Raw genomic sequence first — 26,152 nt, 5'->3', positions numbered from 1 at the left:
ATCCGATCTAATAGCAGCCTAAATTCTTAATACGCATGCATTTTTAATTGAAATCAAGTGGGATGTGTAACTGAATTCCTCAAAAATGCCCTCTTAAGCGTGCTCTTTCTTATTGTAAGACTTATTTTACAAGGATTAATATTCTCATGGCCAGTTTATCCTCATGAAATTAGATCCAACTGAGGCCTATGGTAAACTTAGATGGCCTTCCTTGAGGAAGACTATATACCACATGGCATTTTGTAAAGCATGCATTGACAACATCATCCTGTGTTCCAGCACCATCATTTGCCTTGGTCATCAATGGTCGCAAAGATCAGTTTTTGATAGCAAAGGGAGGGCAGAGCCAGGAATTTTTGGCTTTGGTCATCAATGGTCACGAAGATCAGTTTTTTTATAGCAAGGGAGGCTGGATGACTGAGATGAGAACGGCGGTAGTAGAGCCAGAATTTTTTTGGTTAAAGGGTAGGAGTGTTTTAAATTTTAATCTTGATGGGGCATTCATATGTAAATAAGTAAAAATTGATAAAGTACCAATATATAAATAAGGTAATATATGAGTGCGGGCAATGGTCCACATCAGCCCACATGTGACTCTGCCCTGTTAACAAGGCGGAATATACTTCATTTCTTGTATTAAGATGGTTATGGATGAACTTAGTAGCGAAGCTGGGTTGATGGTTAATGCAACCAAGGGCCCTCCATTGTTTACTTTAACACAGAAAATCAATTTAACAGTTTTGTTGGGAGCTCCATGAGACGGAATTGGGCACATCTCCCTTCTAACATACCTTGGTCTGCCAGTATTTGCTGGAAAAATAGAAGTTAATGATTGTCATGGTCTAATGGAAATTTTTCAGAAATGTCTTGCTGGTTGAAAGTGTCGTCTACTTTCATTCATGGGTTGCCTAACTGTGATTGAACCTGTGATTCAACAGGTTGATGTTTATTGGATAAGTTCCTTTAAACTTCCTAATGAGACTGTGAAGAATCTAAAGAAATCCTGATGCCAGTGTATATGGAGAGACTCAGACCATCAAATAAAATTACATCTTGTTAACTGTTCTATTTTGTGTTGTCCATTTATAGAAGGTGGCATGGGCGTGCTGAATCTCCATACATTTAGTTGGGCCTTATTGATTCATTTATCTTTTAGGACTAGACTAAATGACTCTATATGGGCTACTTTCACTCCCCTCAAATACCACAGATGCAGAAGTTTATGAACTTATATATATAGCTCCAAACACTCTTGGTGTTGGAAACGGGTTTGTTGGGCCTAGGAAGAAATTAGCCACCTGGTAAGATGGATGATTGGAAATGGTAAATCTTGTTTGCTTTTGGACAGAGGAAGGGAGTTGGGGTGTTATTGCCCATTTGGCTAGAGATGAGGATTTGTCTTTACGCAGAAAACCTCTCAGGTTTTCTATCAATCAGATATTCTATTGTAGAAAAGAAGTAGTGGAGCAAATGAGGTCTCCCTGGATTAGACATGTGGTCCAAAGTATAGGTCTGAATGAGACTGGGGACCAGAAAATATGAAGCAACACGATGGTGTCTGCACTGATAGAATGGATATCTACAACTTGATCAGGGTAAAGAATGCAGTCAACATTGATTTAAAGTCGATTTGGAATTCAACAGCGATTCCTTGTGCTCATACTTGTTATCTGGTTGTTGGTGGAAAGATATTGTTACTAGATAGACTGAAAATTCTAGGGGTTCAAATGGCAGACTGGTGTGTGGTTTGTAAACTAAAGGAGGGAAGCCATTTACCATGTGAAGTTAGATTGCAATTGGTTAAGGTGGAGAAGTTATTTGATGTGAAGATTAATGAAGGTGTTTCTGTTGTAGGATTTTAAGAATTTGATTTGCAATGCTAGGTGGGCTTATAAGGGAATTCAGTGGATAGTAGCTGAAGTAGGAAGTCAGGCCAGATCCTTGGTGTCCTAAAATAGGCTACACTGGCGCATTACCTCTGTTTGTCTACTGAGAAAAGGCACACGGAAATTAGCTGTGATGAACCGGTCTATTAATGGGAATGTTTCGTTTGCGAGCATTAGCTGGTACAAGTAAAGCAAACCGTAATGATGCTGAAGATTTTGTTTGTGGCCTGCTTAATAAGTTTTCATTCTTAACTGAAGATATTTTGCCGGTAGCTAGTCGCATGTCCTGGATGATAGCTGTGACTAGGATGGTGGTTAGTCTTAAAAATAAAGGAATGGGCACTCTTTCGTCTGATATGATGGACAGAAATTTGCAGGTCCTTAAATGTAATACTTATATAGATGTTCTTAAACTATGTAGGTGGCATGTTCCCCTTGATTTTGTAAAGGAGTGGGATTATTCTCCTATGGCCTAAGCTGGTTTGTTAGTGCCCAAAGTTTGATTGGTTATCTTTGATTTTTGTATTGTCTATTCTTTGATCCTTTACTTGAATAAAAAGGATGGGAGCCCCACCACTTGGCAGCTTTTTTATTGGAACGATTAATATTCTCTAAAATTTGGAGAAAATGTAGTTTTTAGGATCCAAATCCATGGCTTCATTTCAGCTTGACTTGATATAGTCACTAATTTTATGTTTGGACTTGGATTTAGCATAATCCAGATCCTAAAGTCTTCAAACATTTTTAATGTATATAAATAATGCAAGAATTTATGAAATTATGAGTCTATGCTAGTTTTCTCAAAATGTTTATCAAAATTTGAAACCCCAAAAATGGGAAATGTGCTCAAAAGTACCCCTTCAAGAAATTTTTTTAAGAAAATGGAGGACACATATTGTCATTATTGCAATACTTTGAAGATTCTGATGATATTTTGATGATATTTTCTGGATAGAAAATTGGTTGCCGTTCTTTAAGTGGCCAACTTGATAGAAAACCTATCATGAAACCTAAATTCATCTCTTGACTTTGTTATTTCAGGAGTTTGATTTCAAGATATGATATAAAAGTAACACAGGAGATGTTGTAACATACCCTTTTTCTCAATTGATCAATATCAAACAAATGATTCATTTCCTAAGAAACATATCATGGTAGTCAATTGATCACCTTCCTCAGTTCGCAAACATATGAAGTATTGGTTAGAAAAGTTCTTGCACATTGACATATCCCAATTTATATTAGATTGACATAAATAGTTTATATTGCGGACAAATTTTCATTTTATCTTTCATAATTGTAATTAGTTTTGTTTATTATGCGAACAAACGTCAGACAGGACGAACATAACAGACAGGACAGACACACACAAAACAAACACTGGACAAAAAGAACATAGTGTTTTGTACCTAAAACCATCAAACGGTAGACAATGAACACCATTATCCAAGAGGACAGGACAATAGTGTAATGGACAGGACGTCCTGTCTGTCCTGTCCCAGTGGACAGCAATCAAACGACCTCTTAGGGTCTTAAGTTGCGTTACGTTACCCTTTAACTCAGTAATTACAGCAGTACACCCTTAAATACCAAGCTCGTATCTTGCTCTACTGCTTAAACATCTCTCCACTGGTTATGTTATGGATTCTCGCAATTTCTGTGTATATGTAATCAGAAATATCTGTAGACCGACCAAGCGGAAGTCCTTTTGGAAGAGGCTATTCAGGAGCAGATGGAACTATTTCTACTTCAACAACAAACATAAATCCCACCACTGCTATTTTAATGCTAGCATTCTAATGCAAGACATTGGAACGCCACTTAAGGAATAAAATTTGCAAAAATATCTGAAGCATATTTACGCCACGTAAGGAATAAAATTGGCAAAAATATGTCATGCTTATTTGAGAAGATTAATTTTGTAGAGTTTTTCCGTTACCTATTGGAACAAAAATGTACTTTTCTCCCAACTTAGGTCTTCACTTTTCCGTATTACAAATAGTTGTTAAACGCGCACGCATACCCCTGATTCCAACATGGCCGGGATAAAAACGCTTCGAGGTCTTAACTAAAGCAGGCGCATGCCGCGCTTCGATACAAACCGGCGCCGGTCTCTCTCTCTTTCTGTTTCCTCTTGTGCAGGTCTCTCTCTCTCTCTCTCTCTCTGTCTCTCTCTGTCTCCCTCCGTGGACAGCCGCGGTTCAGCAATGACCGCCCCGTGTCAGCTTCGGCGGCGTCCTTGAGCTTCTCACGGCTCTCTCTACTTTCCTCTCATGTCTCACGCCTCTCTCTCTCGTCTCCACCTCTTAGGTGGGGTCACAAAAGTATGTGTTTTGTGAATTCCTGTGCGGCGTTTTTGAGTTCTGTTAGTGCTGCCAACGTGAAATCTGGGGAATTGATGGTTGCACATAATTGTTTGACGAAATGCCTCAGAAGGATGTGGTGTCATAGAACTTGTTGATTGTGGGCTTTGTGAAAGGCAGGGATATGAATTTTGCAGTGGGCTTATGAATGTGAGTGATTGTCTTTGAATAAGGACCTGCTTAGTATTTTGTTCAGAATTGGGATTCCAGCAGTCATGAATTTTCCCTACCTTCTTCATATTACTTCTCCCACAATTAGTTCATGCTTCTAGCTACTAATGCTTAAGCTGTGGGCTGCTTTGAAGTGTAACTAGAGACTTTAAAAGTTAGAAACCTGGATTTATGTCTTTCTGTTTATGTTTCTAATTAGCCGTCATGTTTTTCTGGTTTTATGCCTGAACTAATTTACTCTGGTTTGGATACTGTTGACAGTTGAACTTTATGTGTTAGAATAAATAATTGAAAAATTAGCTTGTAGCTCTTAGGTCTGTTTACAATCGTACCTTAGAAAGTTTGGCGAGAAAGCTTTAGCTACAAGTTTGCACATTCATTGAATGCCAGTAGTGAACAGTATGGTCTGCATTGAGGCATGGGACGACTATTGTTTCCTGGCAGGACATATGGCCTTTTTCTAATTTCCCATTCTTTTTCAGATCTTGATAGAATGCCTACAACTGTTTTATGAAAAATATAGGCAAATTATTTTTTTGCGCCAGCTAGCCTTGTGAAAACAACTGGTCTTGTACCCCTTGGAGAGGAAACATGCTGAAATCAAGCTCACTAAGCATCGGTTACTTTGGCCCGTCTGTTCAAAGTAACATGCATATACGATTAGTTCTTTCCCTTTGGGTTTCTCCTTTTCTTGTCTATTTTGTCTGCTTCCATACTGGAAAAGTGTGATAAAATGGGGCAATTGGGACAGTAACTAGAAATTCAATGTGACTTGTAAAAACTGTAGTTTGTGATAAGATCCTTGACTAAGAACACATATGAAGATTGAGTGATAAAGTATCCAATTTGAGAGGAAAAAGAAAAACTGCCACTCCCAGTAAATAAAAGGTAGAAACATTTATAAACTAAATATTGTCATAAGCTCATGAAAAACCTGAAATTTTTCACTATTTTTGAGCTTACAGGTTGACTCATGATAGGCTCAACATGTTGTTTCGCTGCAATGCTTCTAATAACATTGATCCAACATTAAAAAATTAGAAAAAGTGAAACTCGTATTTGAAATTAATGTAAACAATTTGACCCTAAATGGGAGATTTTCAAGGGAAAAGAGTTGGAAACTTGTCCCCAAGCCAAAAAGGCCAAAATAATCAATAGAAATGTTAGTTGATGCCATTTCCCATCCAGGTACCTAGGATATAGAGCCAGTAATTGAATCCAAGATGTTCATCTGAATTATTCTTCCAAACCTGCATGATTCTTCCAAATTGGTCATCAATCCTGGAAAGTCTCTCTTAATGGCAGGGTTTATTCTCTTCCTAGCAAGTTCTACATTTTATGTGCAAGGCAGCAAGCAACTGGGAGAAAAGAAGGAAAAAACCATAAACTCATAACGAGAGACTCATTCAACATGGTCTGGCTACATAGGATCCCTAGACAGGCCCTTGCTATATCACGACTCCATTGAGTTCATCACAGTTCTTGCAGCAAGCGACTGGGAGAACAGAAGGAAAAACCATAAACTCGTAACGAAAGACTCATTCAATATGGTCTGGCTACATAGGATCCCTAGACAGGCCCTTGCTATCACAGTTCTTAACTCAATTTCATTTTATATTCCTTAATTAGCTCTCTCTCTCTTTCTCTCGCTCTCTCATTATTTATTTCCCTGTTTCTGCAATTGCAACTGAAAATCATATCAAATATGTTGGACTGGTAGAAATTTGAAAAAATGGGAGTTGTTATTTTCTTTCCTGGTGCAAATTGGAATACACAAAACATCTTGAGTGAAATGCCTGGAACATCTCCACACTGTCAATAGTTTAAATTTCTTTCTTATATATATGTACATTTTTGCATGCCAATAGTGCTTGTGAAGATGACTTTTAATTGCTTGAGTGGCTTTGTCAAAGTTATTTTTGATTGCTTTTATGTTTTGCAATACTACTTTGTTGAATTGTATGTTGAGTGGTGATGGCTTCAAAATTGTTCTCTTTCCCCATGGTTGGTCATCCTTCCTCTTTCTTAGCATCTTTACTTTTAAAGAATCATCAGTATGTGTTGCTTCTACTTGTGATACAATGGTTGATGAATTTACTATTGTATCTTAATTTTACTATTTCTTAATGTTTTGTATGATTAATTGGACCTTTGTAACAAGAGGTTTTGCATTTTTTGTTGGAAACTTACCACTTGAGGCTTGTTTCTGAAATTTTCTGTTTGATTATTTTGTGAATGCCATTGTTGGAACTTGGATGTATTTACTTGATTGGCAAGTATGAAAAGAAAAGAAAGTTCTCTTTCCTTTATTTTGCTGCCTCTCGCGAAGAAGGGCATTTTACTTCTAAGTTCAGTATTATGGATGCTTATGGATTCTATGCACTTTAGTTTTGGTTGAAGTATTAATAACTCTTTCATGCTTGTGCTTGTTGTACATTCTGTCTAGCTTATTACTGACATCTTTGATGACATGTTGCTCATGCAGTTCTCGTTCAATTGGCATCTAATTTTTCCAAGAAAAAAATGGCAGAGGCGTCATCTTTTGATAAATTAATCGCTCAACTTCGTTCAACTTGTAGGTATGAGCACATACTCTTTGCTTTTTGAAAATTCTTTCCTACTGTGTCAATATATTTCTGCACCAACATGTTATCTGATGTTGCTATCATTCTCAAAGTTGCTACAGTAAATATTAGTTGCGATTTGACAAGGTGTACATACTATCAATTTCCTATTATGCTTGTCTATCTGTTTCCCAGAAAAAAAAAATCTGAAGACTTTACACTTTCTAGTAACTGGACAAAGATAAAACTTTCAATATGTCATAATATTTGTAACTCTGTAGTCAATTCTGTGTATTCTTATTGACAACATACAAGAAAAAAGAAATTTCAACAAAGAAGAGAAAGTTGTGGCAGACTAGCAGTTATTCTTGTGTCTATTATATTTGCTGCTATCATGCTTTCACACTTTTACTGTTAATAGGACGATATTTGTCCCCTTCAATATTGTGTAAATGCGTACCTGTTAAATGCACAGCACAAGGCAGGGATCAAAATGAAAAAATACTGATGCTGATTGCTGGGTATTAACTATAAGCAAAATTATCATTATAGATCTAAAACTCTTTCATTGCAATGTTGACACCAACAATCAACATAAGATATAACTAGTTGGTAGCCAGAAGTTGCAAAGAGGAACTGCTCCAACTGTTAACCTTAGCCTAGCTTCAATCCTCTACATGTTATCCTCATCTGCACAAGATAAGCAGCACATCTGATCTTCATGAATATCAAATTTTTGTTTACAAATTTAAGATTGAATTTGCATTGCCAGGTTTATGTTAAAGCAAGCTATTTTCCTTTTATTAAAAAGTCAAAGTTGATTCAGCATTTGGCTTAGGTTTCACTCCTACTTACTATCCTCCATATTCGATTTTTTACATGTTTTTAGATACTATACTGGCTACCCGAAGGACCTTGGCCCCTCACGAGTTATTCATTTTACATCAGAAAGACATTTTGTGCAGCTCCTTCATGAAGGCCAACCTGTGGTTCTTGCATTCACGATCAAGTATGTTTGTTGCAATTAGTTAAAGAAGTCCAATAGTCTTTCTCATCAAGCAGTTTTACAGTTGGTTTAGTTTCAGAAATATGCATGCTAATGTTTTCAGGTGTAATTACACAAAGCATCTTGACAAAGTATTGGAGGAAGCTGCTGCTGAATTTTACCCACATATCAAATTTATGCGCGTAATTTTCTTGTTATGAAACTCTGCATCATGTTTCTTGATAGATGGCTCTAGTATAAATTGCTTTACTCTTCCATCGAAATTCATGTATGTTGTACATTTCTTTCATTTGTTTATTATTGCTGTTATCCAGGTTGAATGCCCAAAATACCCAGGCTTTTGTATCACTAGGCAGCGGAAAGATTACCCATTTATTGAAATATTTCACAGCCCTGAGCAGGTACTTTTTTGGTCTTATTGTTCTAACATTTGATATTTTCCTGTAATTTTTGTTCTTTCTAAAGATTCTTTTATCATGCTAGGAAGTACAACTTTATTGGCCCTGCTTTTGGTTGGATTGTCTTGTGTTGTAGATCGCATGCCTTAAGTTTTGGTTGGTCACTTGGTCTTAATTTGTCAACAGCTTTATCTCTTCTCCTTACATTTGAAATTTGTTCTCATCGCGTCAATTTTTGACTCACTTCAGTTGCTTTGTTTCTCTGGAGTTACCCTTTTGACTTTATCAAGTCTTGACATCCAATCTTTGGTCAGGCTGCTAACCAAGGAAAGGTTGCTGATCCCAACATTGCTAAATACTCCGTCAAGGTTTTGCCAGTAAGTTTATAGTTCTACTATGACTTCTTTTGTGTGGCATAATGGACCATTATTGTTGATTATATTGGAGCATGGATTTTACATGGCAGAATCTGATGAAATACTGTAGATTGATTTCAGCAAGATAGAATTAGGAGAGAAAGAGTTGCACAAAACACATGGCACCATCAAACTCCTTGGGTGTTTCATAATGGTATTTATATAACCCTTATATTACAAAAGGCGTTCATTAGACATGAAAACCATTCAATACAAAAACATATTACATGTATATTCTATATCTGCAGATCATATGTAATTACCATTGTCACATATATCATTGATAGTCGTCGGGTCTGGGATAGCGGATCGGGTCCAATGTACTGATCCGAGAATGGGTATAAATAAGAGTTAGGAGAGTATTTGGGGGTTATCACTGAGTTTTGAGTGTAACTGATCCCTCAAGGAGTAAACCCTAATTAAGGATTAGGATGAGCATCGTGTGCGTGTGTTGGGTTTATGCTTGCATTCAGTGGGAACAGGGTAGAGTCTGGGTAGAAGACTCTACCAATTGGTATCAAAGCCAGCCTATGAGGATGCAGTCAGCAAACATTGGAGATGGTCGATTGGAGAAGATGGAGACTTCATCCGCAAGGATTAACCAAACAACAAAAGGCATGAATGAGATGTGGGAGACTATGATAGTAGAATACAAGCAGATGCATCTGATGCTTGAAGAGTTTCTCGATAAGAAACTGATCGATGTTGCTCTTTGAGGAAGGGAAGTTCACGCACAAGCAAGGACTGATTCAGAACCTTCAAATGGTGATTTTATGGAAGATGTGGTGTGGATTTAGCACATAAATTGTTTTGCAAAGTGCCTAAGAAAAATGCGGTCCAACACACTGATGCACTGAAATTTAGGTTGAAGGCACAACACAGGCAAGGTGGGTTCCATGGACATGAGCCTATTGCGTCAGCCAGGCTAATAACATAGAGTATAGGTATACTGAGTGCTTTCCACAGTTGGTGGTGGCCTGCAAACCGAACCCCTTCTGCAGCATCAACGACAGACAAGGACTACACCGTGATCATGCTAATAGCCTCAAAGAAAGAGGGTATTCCACAAAAACCTCCGTGGATGCACCAAATGAACTTGATACCATCCAAATCTGAGGTGGGTGTTGCCTACAACATTGATTACCATATCGGCAACTATGGCACCTGCAAACCATTAGCTGGTGAAAATTGGACCTCGCTAGCTGGAGCGGTAAGGGTCTCAGGGGCTCCACCCATGCCACCATCATTCACGCTATCTTCACGTGCAGGGCTGCCACCACCCAACCCAATTCTTCGTGGGTGGAAGGGAAGGAGACGAGAAAGGTAGGGGGCCTCGAGGGAACAAACATCTAAGGTGCTGCTATTTGATATTATGATTGGTGAGCTTATTTATTCCCTTGGAGATCGGCAATCAGGTTCCAGTAAAGGGCGTACTCCATGTCAAATATTCTCTTACCAACAACATGTTTAGGAGAATCGGGGAAGGCCGACTTGTTCATAAGCATTGGAAGAACCTTTTGAGATCTGCATGCAACCTTGCTGACGAATATCAGGCCATTGCGGTTAAAACTTTGGGTGGATTACAAACAGAGGAGGAGAGAATTGCGTTGCTGGTCCATATGACCTTCTGCAAGCCATTCCTCGTTGATCCTAACACTCTCTGGTGTGGGTGTCTCCTGGACCAATTCCTTCATTGCTTTAACAATAATAGTCTTGGGTCTTATCGTGTCCAAAATGACCTGACATACCACCTCCATGAATTTCAGAAATCAATTGTAATCAGAGGGAGGAATTTGGAATGCACAGCCTATTACCCTGAAAAAGAAAGCCATTATGAATTGAGAAAAGAGTATTTGCAGAATTTGTTTTGGCAAGACAATTCTCCCAAGGTTTTTGGAAATTTTAGGGCCATTTGCATATAGCTCCTTACAATAGTCAAATCCAAGGACATGGATTGACATTGACATAAGAAAGTTATTTTTCCTACCAAGGGCATTAGCAATTTTGTTAAGAGTTCTTGATTGATGTTTAATAGAGAATGTGTATTCTTGCAGGAAGCAGACCCACTTAGCATGAGGGGGCCAAGCTTCTTTTGATTGTTCAAAAACATGAAACCTTCATAGTCGGTGTATAAAACAAACTCCTTTGAAATCAAGTAACGCCGCCAGTAGCACAAGGCTTGCACTGCGGCATAGAATTCCAGATCATAAGTGGCATGGTGGCGCTTCTCTTGAGTAACTTTTTCATTCTAGAATGCGATTGGTTTTCTATTCTGACTCAAGTCAGCATCAATACCCACATTCAACACATCACTTTCAACTTCAAAAACCTTTAAGAAATCCGGTAAGGCTAACACAGGGGCAGATGTCATCCTGTCTTTGATAAGCTGGAAAGCCTTCTCAGCTGCAGAGTTTCATACAAAGCTAGCACTCTTAAGGCACTCAGTGATGTGGGCCATAATTGTACTAAATCTTCGTATGAACCGTCAGTAAAGAAGGCCAATCCATGGAAACTATGGTTTTCCCTTAGAGTTTGAGGAGTAGGCCAATCAACTATGGCTTGCACCTTTGAACGATCCACCTTGACCCCTTCTGCAGGAACAATGAAACCCAAGAAAGTTAAACTATCAACAAGAAATTCACACTTTTTGTGCATTTAAGAAAAGTTTTTCCTTTCTCAGATTCTGTAAAACTTCCCAGAGGTGGGAGATGTGGTCGGACACAGATTGACTATAAATAAGAATGTCATCGAAATAAACTATTACAAGCTTTCCTAAACAAGGACACAAGACTTGGGTCGTGAATTCATGAATGTGCTCAGGGTGTTGGAGAGCCCAAACAGCATGACCAGCCATTTTTACAGCCCATCTTGAATCTTGCATGCCATTGTCCATTCATCTTCCTCCCGGATGCGAATCTGGTAAATACCTATTTTTACTTCAATTTCAAAAAATATGTGAGCACCAGCTAGCATTTCATCAAAGCAGGGAATCGGGAAACGGTATTTGACCCTGATGCGATTGACTACTTGACTATCTATGTCACATGGGTACGGATGCGGGTTCGGGTGTGGGTATGAGTGTAGACAAAATTCAAAATCACAGGTATGGCTGGCCATACATGTAATAAATAAATAAATATATATATATATATATATACACACACATGCACACACACACATACACAATATGGAAAAAATACAATGCATATAGTTATATTGTAATGTATTGAATATATAAATTCTATGTTGTATATTGAACATATAGTTACAAATACAGCAATACACGGGTGTGCCTATGCACCTGCAGTGTCGGAGGCGTATCCGTACCCACACCCATGTCCAGGCGAGTCGACATCGACACTTCAGGTGAATAGGCACATCCTTGTATAGAGTTGACTATCCATGCACATTCGCTTAGATCCATCTTTCTTAGGTGTGAGTAGGGCAGGGATTGTACAAGGACTGACACTCTCACAAATGTAACCCTTTCGCAGTAGCTCCCCCCACTTGTCGCTGCAATTTATCATGTTTGGCTGGGGTCATGTGATAGGCGAATAAGTTAGGTAGGCTCAACCCAGGGGCAAAATCAATAGGATGTTGGTTGCTCGTTTAGGAGGCAACCCATCAAGGAGCTCCTCTGGCATGACATCTTTGAACTTAGACAATAATGGGACAACATCCTCAAGTACCAGGGCAGGGAGGCTGACATGGGTTTGGCCACTAAGGCGTAGCAGTGTCCTTTATCCTGACACTCGTGTAGGAACTCCCTATAGGATAGTCCAACACTTTTTCAAGCTTTTCACCTCCAAAAGAATTGGTTTCCTTAATGGTAAGAAGACAAATCACTTGCCTTTTAGTTTGAATGACCAAGTGTTTTTATGGCTGTGATGAATAGCCTTCCTGTCCTATTGCTAGTGACATCCTAACAGGATATGACAGGCTGTTATCAGGGCCGCCTCACACCAAACTTCGTCTTGATAAAAATTCCCCATTGAGATTTTAGACAGACATTAGTGAGTGATCGAGACCTCGTTTCCTTTTCTAAACCACAAGACCTTGTAGGGGTGGGCTCGCTTTTCTGTTTTGAAATTTAGTGTCTTGATGGTGGTCAGGGAACCATGTTTTCACAAGAGCTACTATCTATAATACCATCACATGACCTTTACAAGTTACAATGACATCTTGTTCGAAAAATGTTGTTCTGTAGCCACTGAAAGTTTGACATGGTTTTCAGAGTGGTCAAGACATGACACATAGTTTAACAAATTGCCGTAGACTCATAGGCATCACCGTCATTCTAGACCGTCTCCTCTTCCTCACTGCATTCATTCCCACTGGTCTCAAAGTCGCTACAAGTCTCCTTCTTTCTGAAGTTTGGTTCATTAATGGGTTTTACAAGGTCAGGCTTCTTAGTAAGAGCCAAACATTTGGGCTAGACATGTCCGACCTCCTGACACCTAAGCAAAAAAGAGGGGAATCCCCACTACAGGGATATAGTATTGTATGCCAATCCTATCTTGTCAGGTTGTGAGGTGGACATGTGTTTCAGCCTAGACTTTGAGTTTTTCCTTTTTGAGGAACCCGCTCCCCATATTGGAAAACTCAACCTAAACTTATAAGACTCCTTTGTTTTGGACACATGGGTTTCTTGCTTCCTCTTTAAGGTCTCTTCTATCTTCATAGCATTGCTAGTAGTTCTATCAAGAGACTCCACCGTAATACAATTAAAAGCATCAGAAATAGCAGAATGGAGACCAGACATATACCTAGTGACTTGTTGGCTCTCGGTCTCCACAAGTTGGACACATAACGACAGACAGTGGAACTCACAAATGTATTCTAAAACTTTTATTGATCCTTGACGAAGCTCGAGGTACTCTTTGCATGCCTTCTTAACAAACTCGGAAGGAACAAACTTAGTCTACATCAACCGCTGCATCTTCCCCCATGTGCGAACATTATCTTGCCCCTGTTGTGCCCTAGCCTTTTGCATCTCCACCCACCAAGTCTGCGCAAGGCCCCTCAGTTTGGTAGATGCCAAGAAAACTCGCCTGTGCTCCGAAATGTCATGATAGTCAATCAAACTGAATCGCATACGGCCAATTGAAAAATGCCTCTGCATCGAATTTGCCATGAACTTGGTTAAAACTAGCTTGAGGCCATAAATAGAGGGCCTCTCCTGTCCACTTCCTGATCATTGGTTGTGGTCAACTGGTTTGGGCAGGTGTTCGTGGCAAAATAACTCATCCCTAGAATATGCAAACTCGGACATGTTGTCACCTTGGTTGGCATGTTGCTGAAGAGGCCATCCATCTGCCTCACTGGCAAGTGCTCCTAATGAGCTCGTCCCTGCTGCAATTGATGTCCTTGGGGCTGCCTTTGTCGGTCCTTGTGAAAGGAAGAGACTGGTCCTAGCGGCCTAGGAGATGCTTGCTGTGCAACTGATCACATCTAATGTGGTGTGGTATATAGGTAGGAGTACTGTGTGAGTTCTTGGTTGGTGTAGGGTTACCGTGTGGGGCTTGGGAGGGTCCAAAATAATAATTGGGGTTTGGTTGAGGGTCAAATGGGTGGCTCTGGTGAAACTGAGGGTGCGGGTAGAGATGATGCATAGACTGACATCTTGAGGGGTCAAGCCTTAGGTACCCTAAATTAGTTGTTGAATCCTAATAAGAATAGGTGGGATCTCAAAACAAGCTCTGCGGAAGATGGGGGCCAAGGTGGGAGCTCAATTCGTGGTCCATAGCATGTCGGACTTGGTTTTGGCCCAATGCAAAGCAAAATGGGGGTACCATTGGGATCCGATTTTGGTCTAGGAGGTCTAAGAATCACATATTTGGACGTGGGCAAGTGCCCGAGATTGAGTTCAAGGGTAAATCTGAGTCCGTTCCACTATAGGTGGCTTCAAGAAGAGGTCGAGGCTCCAAATTCGGGCTAGGGAGCCCACAAATCGGCTCACAAGGCCGTGAACCTGCCTGGTTCACCCAAATTGGGTTAGACAAGTCGTCCCAGCCCGGCTTGACAAAATTTCTTAGGTCGGGCGGCAGCTAAGTCACACGGGTGCACCAAATATGGTGGTGCACCCGCGTCTGTGCGAGTGCAGCCTGACACGGCACCCGACTCGGTCAAACCGATTCGGGTGTTGTTGATTGCACCCATTCTTCTTTTCTCTTGCTTTTTTTCATTTTTCTTCTTTCTCCTATCTTTCCCTCTTTTTTTTCCCTCTTCTCTCTCTCCTCCCCTATTTTATTTAATAAAAACTTTGAATTTTGTATGATGTTAAGGTAACATTGATAAAAAAGTTTAAAAATATAGACAAATAAAATTACTTATATAACAAATAACATATATATATATATATATGTTCTCGATGCACTTGCACTCAATTTTTTTTTGAACTTGTCGCATCCCGCACCGGCATCGGCACTCGCACCAGCATGCACACCCCCCACATCACACCCATGTGACATAGGCAGGCGGTTCCGAGTCCTGAAATGGGACATAGGTCCCGCTCTGACCTAAGAGATCGTCGGGCGAGGGTTGATGCTCCCTGTGCATTAGGTCACAAGGATGTCAAGTCCCGCCACGGCCCTCGTTGAATGAAGCGGCGTTCCAGGGGCTGCCGGTGGGCTGTGGCCTAGTGGTGGTCGTCTGCTAGGGTTGTCTCCCATCAATTCATTGACGCAAACCCAAGAATCTCCATATGGCAAAAAGTTCAAGTATAGACATTTAGGTTTTAGCCAATGTCATCTCATTTTAACTCTGTCCCACAAGAACATCATCACAATTCACAACTACAAAGTTTCATTAACTGGTTCCTCTATTTATTTAAAAATTAAAAGCACAAATATAGTAAAGTACTTTTCTTCATAACTCATCCAAAAGGATTTCCACATTCACTACAAGAAAATGAACATACTGAAATGCAAGTATAGGAAGTAACAGATAATGATATTGAATTGAACCTTTAAAGCTTTAAATCAATATAAAAAAGGTTGTACATTAAATCAAAAACTAAAAATTATAAAATGTAGAGAGTGGAGACAGCAGGTAGATAGCATAAGTAGAACCATATCAATCACCGTTCTTGAATGGTTGAAGCCTTACTACTATTCATATCACTCAAACCATAGGCTGCAACGAAGCATCGTGAGGAATGCCCAATTCAATCTCGAGCAAGGCTGCAAGAGAGAGAGAGGGAGAGCGACAAATTGGTGGGGGATGGGGAGTAGAGTGATGCTATTCTTGAGCCCTCGCAAGACAGAGAGAGAGAGAGAGAGCATTGAGAAAAACAGAGAAAGGGAGAGAGGGTGCGACAAGTTGGGGATGAGAGAAGAATGGGCAGGAGAGTGACGCTAAAAAAATGAAAGAGGGAGGGAAACACATTGGAAAAATGTCTGTCATTGGCGGAATCCCTATTCTCGCCCAAAATATTGTTTGGAAATGAAAATGTTCGAAAATAATAAAAATAAAAGAAGCATAACATACTTGAGAAGCCGACTTACTCGTTGACACCAGTGCAGTCGCCAGAATCCCTATTCTTTGCCTTAAATATTGACGGAAGCAGTGAGGGTAGATGAGGATTCAACATGCTTTCTCTGTTCTCCCTCGTCATTTACCCTCAAGAGCAGAGAACCCGATCGAGGTTTCATCGTTTCAACATTTTATAACATGTTTTAATTACCGAAACGTCTTAGTTTTTCACAAAAAAAAAAAAAACATAACAAAACTCGGGTGAGTCTTCCTTGACTCGTCACTCTGTCGAGTTTGACTGAGTTTTTGACAACACCAAGTCCCTCTACTGGGTTGACCCGGTAGGAGGGCGAGCTGAGCTGAGTCACCCCAGTCATCGGGTTGACTTGGCGAGTTTTTAAACATTGCTCCTCGGGCTCTGGGAGAAATCCGCAGTTTCCATGGATTGGTCTTTTTTGATCAACGGTTCATACAGAGTTTTAGCACAATTGCAACCCTCATTACCGAGTGCCTTAATAATGGTAGTTTTGTATAGAGTCTTGCAGCTGAGAAGACTTTCCGGCTTATCAAAGACACGATGACTTCTACCCCTGTGTTAGCCTTACTGGATTTTTCAAAGGTTTTTGAAATTGAATGTGATGCGTCGAATGTGGGCATTGATGCTGTCTCAAGCCATAATAGAAAGCCAATCACATTTTATAGTGAAAAGCTTACTCAAGCTAAGCACCACTACTCCACTTACGATCTGGAGTTCTATGCAGTAGTATAGGCCTTGTGCTACTGGTGGCATTATTTGATTTTAAAGGAGTTTGTTTTACACAGATCATGACTTTAAAGTTTTTGAATCATCAAAAGAACCTTAGCGCCCAACATGCTAACTGGTCTATTTCCTGCAAGAGTACCTTTTCTATTAAGCATCAATCAAGAACTCTTAACACAGTTGTTGATGCCCGGTGGTTAAGGGCCAGTAACAAAGTAGTGGGTTATGTGAATGGTTGTCGAGTCTGCAAGGAAATGAATTTGTTTTTATATTTGAAAGGTTATTTTTGTGAGGTGTCATATGGAATGAAGCTCTGGAGTCCAAAAGCCAAGCAATATTACCTTGAGTTGCAGCGATAACAGCTCCAATAGTTGAAGTACCTTCTTTGAAATAGGGCTGCAATGCTTCGGCAAGTTCTGCAAGTGAGAATCCTTGAACAGTCCTTTGATCAGAACTTTCAGTTGTAGCAGCTTTGTTTTCAGCAACAACTGGTCTTTTATCAACTCTCCTCAATTTTGGGCATTTAGGTTTAATATGCCCAGGTTCATGACAATGAAAATAAATAATTTTCTTGTTGGTATCCTCATTACTTTTCCCAAAATGAGGAGGTCTATAATTCCTTACGTGATTTCCTGGTTTTGAAACTGCTAAAACACTGTCATTGATTTCCTTATAGTGTATCTGCCGATTCTCTTCCATGATAAGTTCAGACAAGGCCTCATTCATAGTAGGGATAGTTGGCCTCTGTAGTAAAGAAGTTCGTGCAATATCAAACTCAGACCTTATTCCCATAAGAAAAGTATAGGGCTTATCCTCTTGAATCTGTTTTTTCTTTAAGTAAGATATCTTTGGGATCCTTCCATTTTGGTTCAAAGATAGACAATTCATCCCACAATTGAGAGAGCTCTCTATAATATTCTTTCATGGACTTGTCTCCTTGCTGTAATTGAGAGATTTTTACTTGCAAATTTCATTTACGTACCTCATCTGTCATTGTATGTGTCTCTTTCAAGTACTTCCGTGCTTCGTGGGCTAAATCAAATTGAGCTAACTGGGCGCTAACAGTACGATCCACACTGTTTGGTAACCAAGGCATCACCTTGTGATGTTTGGTTTTCCATCTTTCAATTTCTTTTCAAATTCCTTAACTGCCTTATCTCTCTCATTTCCATTTAGCTCTTCAATTTTTCCATCTGTGGTTTTAGTAAAACCTATTGTAGGCTCAGTTTCAGTCCTTTCAATATAACCGCAAAGACCTTTCCCTCCTATATGGTGGTTTATGGTTGAAAAAGCAAACAGGCCTGCCTTTTGAAGAGAAAAAGAAAGGGTACCAGTTTCAGGACAGTCAATATGTTCTGCTATAAATGATCCACAGCAGTATGTCATAATTGACAGCAACTTCAACCTCGATCAATGTTTCTAATAATGCTGATACTTCACCAACAGATCACTCCAAAACAATATGTCAGAATTGACATCAGCTCTAACTTAATCAGCACTTCCAGCAACACTGATACAACATCAACAGATCTCAGTCAGCTTGTTATTCTTGGAATCTTCAAGCTTTGAACAGCACTTCAGCATTCACTCCAGCAGATGTGTAAGTCTTTGATCAATAGTCTTCAGCTTCTTACTAAAAACGAGACTCTTTAATCAAGAGTCTTTAGCTTCTTACTAAAAGAAGCACTCAAACAGCCTCTAACTAAGAGAAGCACTCAAGTAGAGCCAAGCTCTGATTTACTCATTAGAGTCAAGAAAAATATTCTCATTGATGAACAAAACACTGCTCTTCAAGAGCTTCCTTAAAGAGGAAGAAAAGATACAATAAATAGAAGAGGAAAAGAGTCCTTGGAGTCTCCAATGGCTAGAAATCTAGCAGTTGGAAAGTCGAACGGCTCTTTGAAGTCAGCCATATCTTTGGCTGAAAGATAAAATTCAAATACAGAATTAAAAAATAAAATACAGAATTAAAAGGAAAATACTAAAAGAAGTGAATCTAACTTAGGACAAGATATATCTATCCTATCAGGTTAATTGAAGAGAAACATAAATCTTCTAAGAATATATTCAAATAATTATTGAGAAGGTAGCCAATTATCTTGTTTCTGGAAGAGAACAATTTTCTTTGGGACCCCTAGTATAACTCATTGAATAGATCTTACGTTTGAAGATACAAGTAAAAGAAAAAACATAATTGGATGTATGGGAAAAAGTTGATTCATAGTCATACTTTTGTTTTGAATCCAATAAGAACTCAATCTGCTACAGAAAGAGATTCTAGTCTGGATACTACAAAATTTGCCACTAATTGTACTTGCTTCAAAGTTTGGTAGAACCAATGTTGTAGAAAACGTATCGTAAGCCGTATCGGTCTGGCTTTAAGATACGCCGTATCCTAAAATATCGTAGCGTATCGTAATCATATCGTTTTTTTTTAATAAATCAGACAAAAATAGGAAAAAAATTCGAAAAATTCATAAAAAATCAGTAAAAATCAAGAATAATGTGTTCTTCATAAAAAACACATAGATTCATAAGTCATAAGGTCCATAAGTCTATGAAATACCATATCAAAAAACAAGTTTTAGAAGCTATGTATTATTACATCACAAGATGATAATGAAATTGTGAAAATGTTCAATGTCAATACATTTAAAATGAAGGCACTCTCGACTCTCATTGATAATCTTCATCATATTCATTCTCATTCTCATCTCCATCTTCTTCTTCATTTTCATCTTCACGATTTAAAAAAACCTCTTTCCTTCCAACGGGAATCAACCACCCACGCACAAATCCATGGTTTAATCGATGATTTCATTTTGAAAATTGATGATTTAACAATGGAAATCGATGATTTCCCTCTACGGCAACACAATCTCTAGGTTAAAAATGAAGAAGGGCTGGGTTTTTATAAAAAAAAAAAAACTCGAAAAAGGGGGGTTCCAGCCCCCTTTTTTTGAAATCAGCCCGTATCGTACGTATCGTAAGATACGAGCACGATACACCCCTATTTATGATACAGGGGGTGTATCGTATTTTTTAAAAGATACGTATCGTACGATACGGCCCGGTATCGTACAACACTGGGTAGAACGATGAATTGGTCTCAAGAAAATGGTGGTATTGAATCAATGGAGCATGTGAAATATTCAAATTTTTTTTTATGGTAAAGAGATGGAAAAAATCATATTACTGGGTATTTTTTGACGAATTGTAGAATCAGTTGTTAAAACAATAGAATCTAGTTAAAAATTTTAAGAATGGTAGAGGGAGAATAGATTAACTTTCTTCATGCAGCTGCATAGTGTCTAATCCTAAACGTTAGCTCCTTGGTAAACAAGTCCATCTCCAACCGTTTCTTTCAAGTATTTGTATTTTGGACCTATGATGTTTGAAGCTCTTAGTCTTAGAAACATGACACATGCAGCATTTTAACATAACCATGTCTCATTAAATGTACGAACATCGAGCTCATATATGGAGGCTCTGATCTGAAGTAAACTTCAAGCACATGTTGACAACTGGTGATTTCTTCTACAAGCTTGTCCAGTATTTTACAAGTTTAAAGTTCGGTGTGGAGTTTGTGCAGGGGAGACTAGCACATTTGCTAGTGAAAACAAATTCAAGATTGAGCATTGTATTCTAAGTCGTTGTAGTGGACGATATTGTATATGGCAGTTTCATGTCGTATTGGAAACCTTGAAAACAGATGCATGTCACACAGATGTGCACCGGTCTAGATTTGGCATTTTTTCTTGTTTTTTCTACTTAACAATTTATAATTTTAAAATATTTGATAAAATAATAGATATTATTTCTCCAACCCTTGCATTTTCTGTCATCTTATCAACCTGCAGCAAAAATGTCTAATGCACGACCCATTCTGATTATGATAACATTTGTAGATACTTTTTTGATTAGATTATAGTAGATGCCATCAATCTCCTCGATGTTAACTTTAAAACACATGCATATGTTATATAATCGCCAGAAAGTGAGGTATTTGTTTACCCTTTGGAAGTTATAATTATGAATCCTTTTCCTCCTTCCTGTTCAGTTCAATTATGATGTGAGTGCATATGGCTTCCGAGAGTTTTTCAAGCGGCATGGCCTGCATTCATCTTCGTCAGAATCTTCGTGAAGAATGTGAGATAATTGTACTTAGTGGAGGGAGGAAGAATTAAACCAACTTTTGAGACTTAAAGGTCCATCAAACTGCAAAAAACTTTATGCAATATTTTCACCTATGTTGTTCTCTGTACAATTACTTTCTGTCAAGTGTTTTTGGTTAGGTGACATTCCATTTACTAGGTCAGAGATGATTCCATGACAGGCTATTTATTGTCGATACTCAGTAGATGACACTTGTATTCTGAACCATATAAAATTTGAATGAAGTGACATAGCAGGTGGCCCAATGGGAACCTCAAGCCTATCTGCGGCCGTGATTGTTACAAGTCTATCTCTTTACTTTAGCTTTGACACACCGTAAAGTGATTTATAACCTCTTACGGTAATTGAGGCGGTGAATGATGTAAAGGGAATGAAGATGTTGAAAACTGAATCAAGTCCAATTTAACAAATCCGGTTGTACATGGATTTGTTTGTTATCTGAAAAAGAAATGATATATTGGACCTGGATCCGACTTCTACTGATAATTGGTTTGTACGTAGCCGTGGATTTAAGGTTTAACCCCGAAAGTGGTTTTCTATGAACATCTCTTACTGTAAGTTGGGATTCTTGAGCTTAGATTCTTGTATCATCCCACTTTTGGGGGTGGATGAGCTTGGTTTTGTTGATAGATTCTTGTTTGTCAATAGATTCTTGTGTAGTGAACATCACTCCAGGTACCGAAAGCAGCTCTAGACCCTCAGGGGAATGGATGAGGCTTAGGGCTTTCCTCGGGAACCGTTCACATAAAATAGATTCTCATGCACATAGTGCATTACCAACAATGTCTTTGTAGCACTCAGCCTGGAGATCGTGAGATCATGGCTGTGAAAGAAAGCCTTAGGCGGTAGATGCCTACATCTAAGATGATTCAAGATCCATTTCGTTGAAATCAACCGGCTGGGTCGATCAGTATGGCCTCTTTCAACTGAAACTGAGTACGGGATAGATACATCACGCAAGGGGTTGTTGGCTTTTTTTGCCAATCCCTTAATCCCTATATCTTCATGTACGGACACGGACACCCATTAAGGAATTCATACTTGCATTGTTGTTTCAATCAAATGAAGCGTCGTTTAGCAAAGAGTATCTACTATTCAAAATCACTAGAATCCAACCACATGCTTGCTTCTACATGGATATGAAATAAATAATTGATGTGATTTAAAAAATAAAAAACCACACATTTCAGTAAAGTAAAGGATATTTTGAGGAAGAATAACTTGGGAGACCAGCTACGTTGAAGTTATCCACACGACTGGATTTTTGTTGAATTATAACAAGGCAGCTTAAATATATGCTCTATATAACAGGTAATTAAGATATGATATAGCGTTTCTTGGGGCTTTATTGTACATGGCAGGTCAATTAAGAAACTTTATCCTCCAATAGGGTTCCCCGACCTAAGTAGAATAATAATTTGCAGTATTAGTATAATTTGCAACGAGAGATGAAAGAATAATCCCTTTGAATAGGGGGACGGACTTTCTTCACTTTCTTTCTTTCCTTTTTTTTAGGGGTATGCCTTGCACTCTTGGAAGGATTACCCTTTTGACACACAAGCTCTAAAGTAAGTCAAAGGCATAAGGGTATTGCGTTAATGATTCCACACTAAAAACGGTTTCCCCTAATCAGATGAAAGAAAAAATAAAAGAAGGATAATCCTTACCATGTAGAGGTGTGCATGAAGTAGAAAAGACAAAAAAAAAGGGACAAAAAGAGTTCAAAGAAAGATAGTCCTTCCCTAGTGAGGAACACTTGACACTTCTTTGATAAATGAGTCCCATAAAGACATGGGATGCAAAAAAAAAAAAAAGTTCTGGAACATTGACATGGACACACCTAGTTGGAAGGACTTACACGATGTTCTATTTCTTCTTTAAATTGCAATAAGGAATGAAGAGAATGTTCAACCCTTTGGATGGTGTCTTCCTCATATGAAAATGCATTGTTGGGCCCCATTTACTAACCCTCCACCCGAATTTCCTTGTTATCCAAAACATGGTAATTCCAGGATCCTTCTTTTTTTTTTTTTTGGGGGGGGGGGGAGGGGAAATGCTATAAAAACCTGTTATATTGCAATGATTGATTTTTATTAAATCAATCCATCCATAAACCACATTAAATTTGATTAAATGGGCCTACATGTTGCAAATATGAAACTAGTGTCTCTCTTTAAGCGCTTAGCTAAAGGCTTTCTTCGAGTCCCAAGTCTCTGCAGCTAATTGTTTCAGCATATACCCTTTTCCCGTAGCTGCATGTTGCAAATACGCTTTGCCCTTGCCTCCAGAGTCCAGGACTATGTGGAGGTTTAGGTATAGGCAGTGGCGGAGCCAGAAAATCTTATTAAAGAGGCACTAAGCTTAGTAAGTTGAGTGTTTATAGGGCATTGACTTAAGTCTGGTGTAGGCACTACTTCTAGCTAGAACCAGGTTTAACTCCCTTGTAATAAACTTTTTTAGGGACTTGTGTCGGCGTGGGTGGCCCCCAGCCCACACGCTGCTCTACTATTGGGTATAGAGATGGTACACTTGCAACTAGATACGATGTCCACCTTGCAAGACTAAGAGGAATAATACTCATGGAAATTTGAATTGACAATGTATGGCCTGTGTGCTCATCAATCCCACTAGCTATGCTATATGCTTAGAGGTTAACAATATATTTTACCCCGTACCAAAACAATTTTAGATGGCAATAGACATTTTTTCTTTTCTGATATTGCAAACAGAGGTCCTTATCTTTTTTGCGTCCACTTTGTCCATGGGTTGAACCCTTCAGATTACTTCTGCTTTCACGGCTGCTGCATTAACCACGTCACCCCTGGTCTATTGGCTCCTGCTCTAGAAACGAAAAGCCATGGACATACAGTAATCGAATAGAATAAGTAGAAATTAACCTGCGTGGTTTCAGACCAACGAAAATCAGCATTACTTTTGAATTTTCTGAAACAAGATTGAACAGATACTCATTGGACCCCAACTTTTAACGGAGGCAGAAGAACTTCGTGGCAGTGCAATTAGAATCGGTCCTAATCGCCATGAATCGACCAATGCAGATAGAATCCCAATTTGGCTGCAGATTTAAGAAACACCACTTGTCAAGTTCTTCTCAATGTATTTAACTTTTTATTTTTAATTATTGTTACTAATTTTTGGTTTATTTTTCAGAAAACAACTTTCTAGCTAGCTGGTGATTTTGGCCAATTCACAACTTATTCACGCATGAGTCGGTGAAGCAAAGGATTTAGGGCTGCACAACGAGTCGAGCCAACTTGGGCTCGACTCGAGCTCGCTCGATTAAACTTGGCTCGAGCTCGACTCGTTTATAAACGAGTTGAGTTCGAGCTTATAATGATACTCGAATAAGTAAACGAGTCGAGTTCGAGTTTTAAGAACTCGACTCGTTTTTATAAAACGAGTTAAATCTTAAAAACCGATACACCAACTTACCAAAACCGGTTCACCGGTTTAGGGTAAAAATTGATCGGTTATATACTTTTTTTTTTTTCTTTTCCCCTCTCAAGTCTCTCTCTTCTGTTGACTCGACTATCCTCAGACCTCAGTCCTCTCCTCTCCGCGCTCCTCTCCACGACTCCGCCGGTCCGCCGCACACCATCTCCACCATTCGGCATCTAACCACCATCTCCACCATTCGGTATCTCCACCATTCGGCATCTAACCACCGTCCGGCCTGCCGAGTTCTGCCTGCGTTGCACCAGGTATGTTCCCCTCTTTTTCATGTGCCCTTTCATGCACCGTCTGCATTTCCTCCTCCTTTTCCTTCTCTGCCACCACCACCGTTTGACCCCGTTTATGACTGGTATATGCCATACCCTCGCTTGTGCTCTTCACTGCCGGTGAAGTTCTATCGACCATTATCGTTAGCATTCATTCCAGGTATAGTGTACGCCTCTCTCTTTGACCCCTCAGTGTGTTTTCGGTTTTCATAGTTTCTCCTCTCGTGGTCTCTCTCTCAATTGTCCCTGTTCTTCTACCGCAGCTGTATTTGTTGCCGTCCGATCACCACCGTTCGTCCAGCTCCACAACCGCCACCTTGCAGGTGATGAAACGCCTGTCTCTGACTGTGATTTTTTTAGGGCTTTCATTTTCCCCAACATGCAAGTTCCATATGAAGGCGTCTTCTCTTCTATCACAGCAACATTGGAGCCGTCCGACCACCACCGTATTCCTCCAGTGTCCTCTGACTACCACCTCTCGTCCACCTGCACGATCTATGCCTTCCAGGTGCTCTGCGCCTCTCTCTCTCTCTCTGCTTGAATCTTAATCGAGCAAGAACTTTTGTGTACTCGAGTTAATCGAGTTAATCGAGTCGAGCTCCAGCTCGACTTTGTTAATTGAGTCGAGCTCGAGCTTGTGTTAGGCAGCTCGACTCGACTTCGAGTCGAGCTCAAGCTCGAGCTCGTTGAGTCGAATCGAGCTCAAGCTCGACTCGACTCGTGTGCAGCTCTGAGAGGATTTACCAAATCGGCGGCCTCACTTGTTGCTTCATAAACTGATTTTAATTACACTGCGTTGCTTCATAAACTGATTTTAATTGCACCGCATTATAGGTATATCGACATACCCCAACAAGGATAATGGATGCTGCTGTGTGTCCTATACTTGCTGGATGACTACACTTTATTCTTTTTTTTTTTAAAAAAAAATCACAAGCCATCGATAAAATCACTATGAACCCATGGTGGAGCCACATATATGCAAGTGTGGTATAGTGGCCTACACCAGCCCCAAAAAATCACTTTATTTTCATATTTGATATTTAAAAAAATTTAGAAAATTATGTTCATTTATATATACGGGCAGGGTTTTATATTTAGTGCTCCTCACTTCAACATTTCTGACTCCACTACTGTTATAAACCATCACAACATATAAACGGTGGCTAATATGAATTTAGCGACAATTTTTTGCGGACAAT

At 39.4% G+C, this 26,152-nt stretch overlaps 1 protein-coding gene across 3 annotated transcripts; it reads left to right on the top strand.

Moving 5' to 3' along the window:
• Nucleotides 1-3,890: 3,890 nt before the first annotated feature.
• Nucleotides 3,891-21,497, top strand: LOC116256749 (uncharacterized). 3 transcript variants are annotated; one of them, XM_031633224.2, is made up of 8 exons: nt 3,920-4,210; nt 4,320-4,399; nt 6,906-6,999; nt 7,874-7,993; nt 8,094-8,172; nt 8,305-8,391; nt 8,703-8,765; nt 21,098-21,497. In XM_031633224.2, exons 3-8 carry the CDS (start codon nt 6,944-6,946, stop codon nt 21,179-21,181), a joined length of 489 nt encoding a protein of 162 aa, XP_031489084.1. In that variant the 5' UTR covers nt 3,920-4,210; nt 4,320-4,399; nt 6,906-6,943; the 3' UTR covers nt 21,182-21,497. The 3 variants fall into 3 exon arrangements, with proteins under 3 accessions (XP_031489081.1, XP_031489084.1, XP_031489083.1); XM_031633221.2 differs by lacking the exon at nt 4,320-4,399 and having other exon boundaries at nt 3,891-4,028; XM_031633223.2 differs by having other exon boundaries at nt 3,920-4,399.
• The last annotated feature ends 4,655 nt before the right edge of the window (nt 21,498-26,152 follow it).

The sequence above is a fragment of the Nymphaea colorata genome, chromosome 6, assembly GCF_008831285.2.
Source record: "Nymphaea colorata isolate Beijing-Zhang1983 chromosome 6, ASM883128v2, whole genome shotgun sequence".
Lineage (NCBI taxonomy): Eukaryota > Viridiplantae > Streptophyta > Magnoliopsida > Nymphaeales > Nymphaeaceae > Nymphaea > Nymphaea colorata.
The sequence above is the reverse complement of the archived record's forward strand: the minus strand, read 5'-3'. Positions and strand labels throughout refer to the sequence as shown.

Bases quoted from the DNA above. Each gene is read 5' to 3' on its own strand.
- LOC116256749 (XM_031633221.2), top strand. From the start codon at position 3,968: ATGCCGCGCTTCGATACAAACCGGCGCCGGTCTCTCTCTCTTTCTGTT. The intron at 7,994-8,093 runs GTATGTTTGTTG...TAATGTTTTCAG, and splicing joins GTTCTTGCATTCACGATCAA to GTGTAATTACACAAAGCATC. The intron at 8,392-8,702 runs GTACTTTTTTGG...ATCTTTGGTCAG, and splicing joins TATTTCACAGCCCTGAGCAG to GCTGCTAACCAAGGAAAGGT.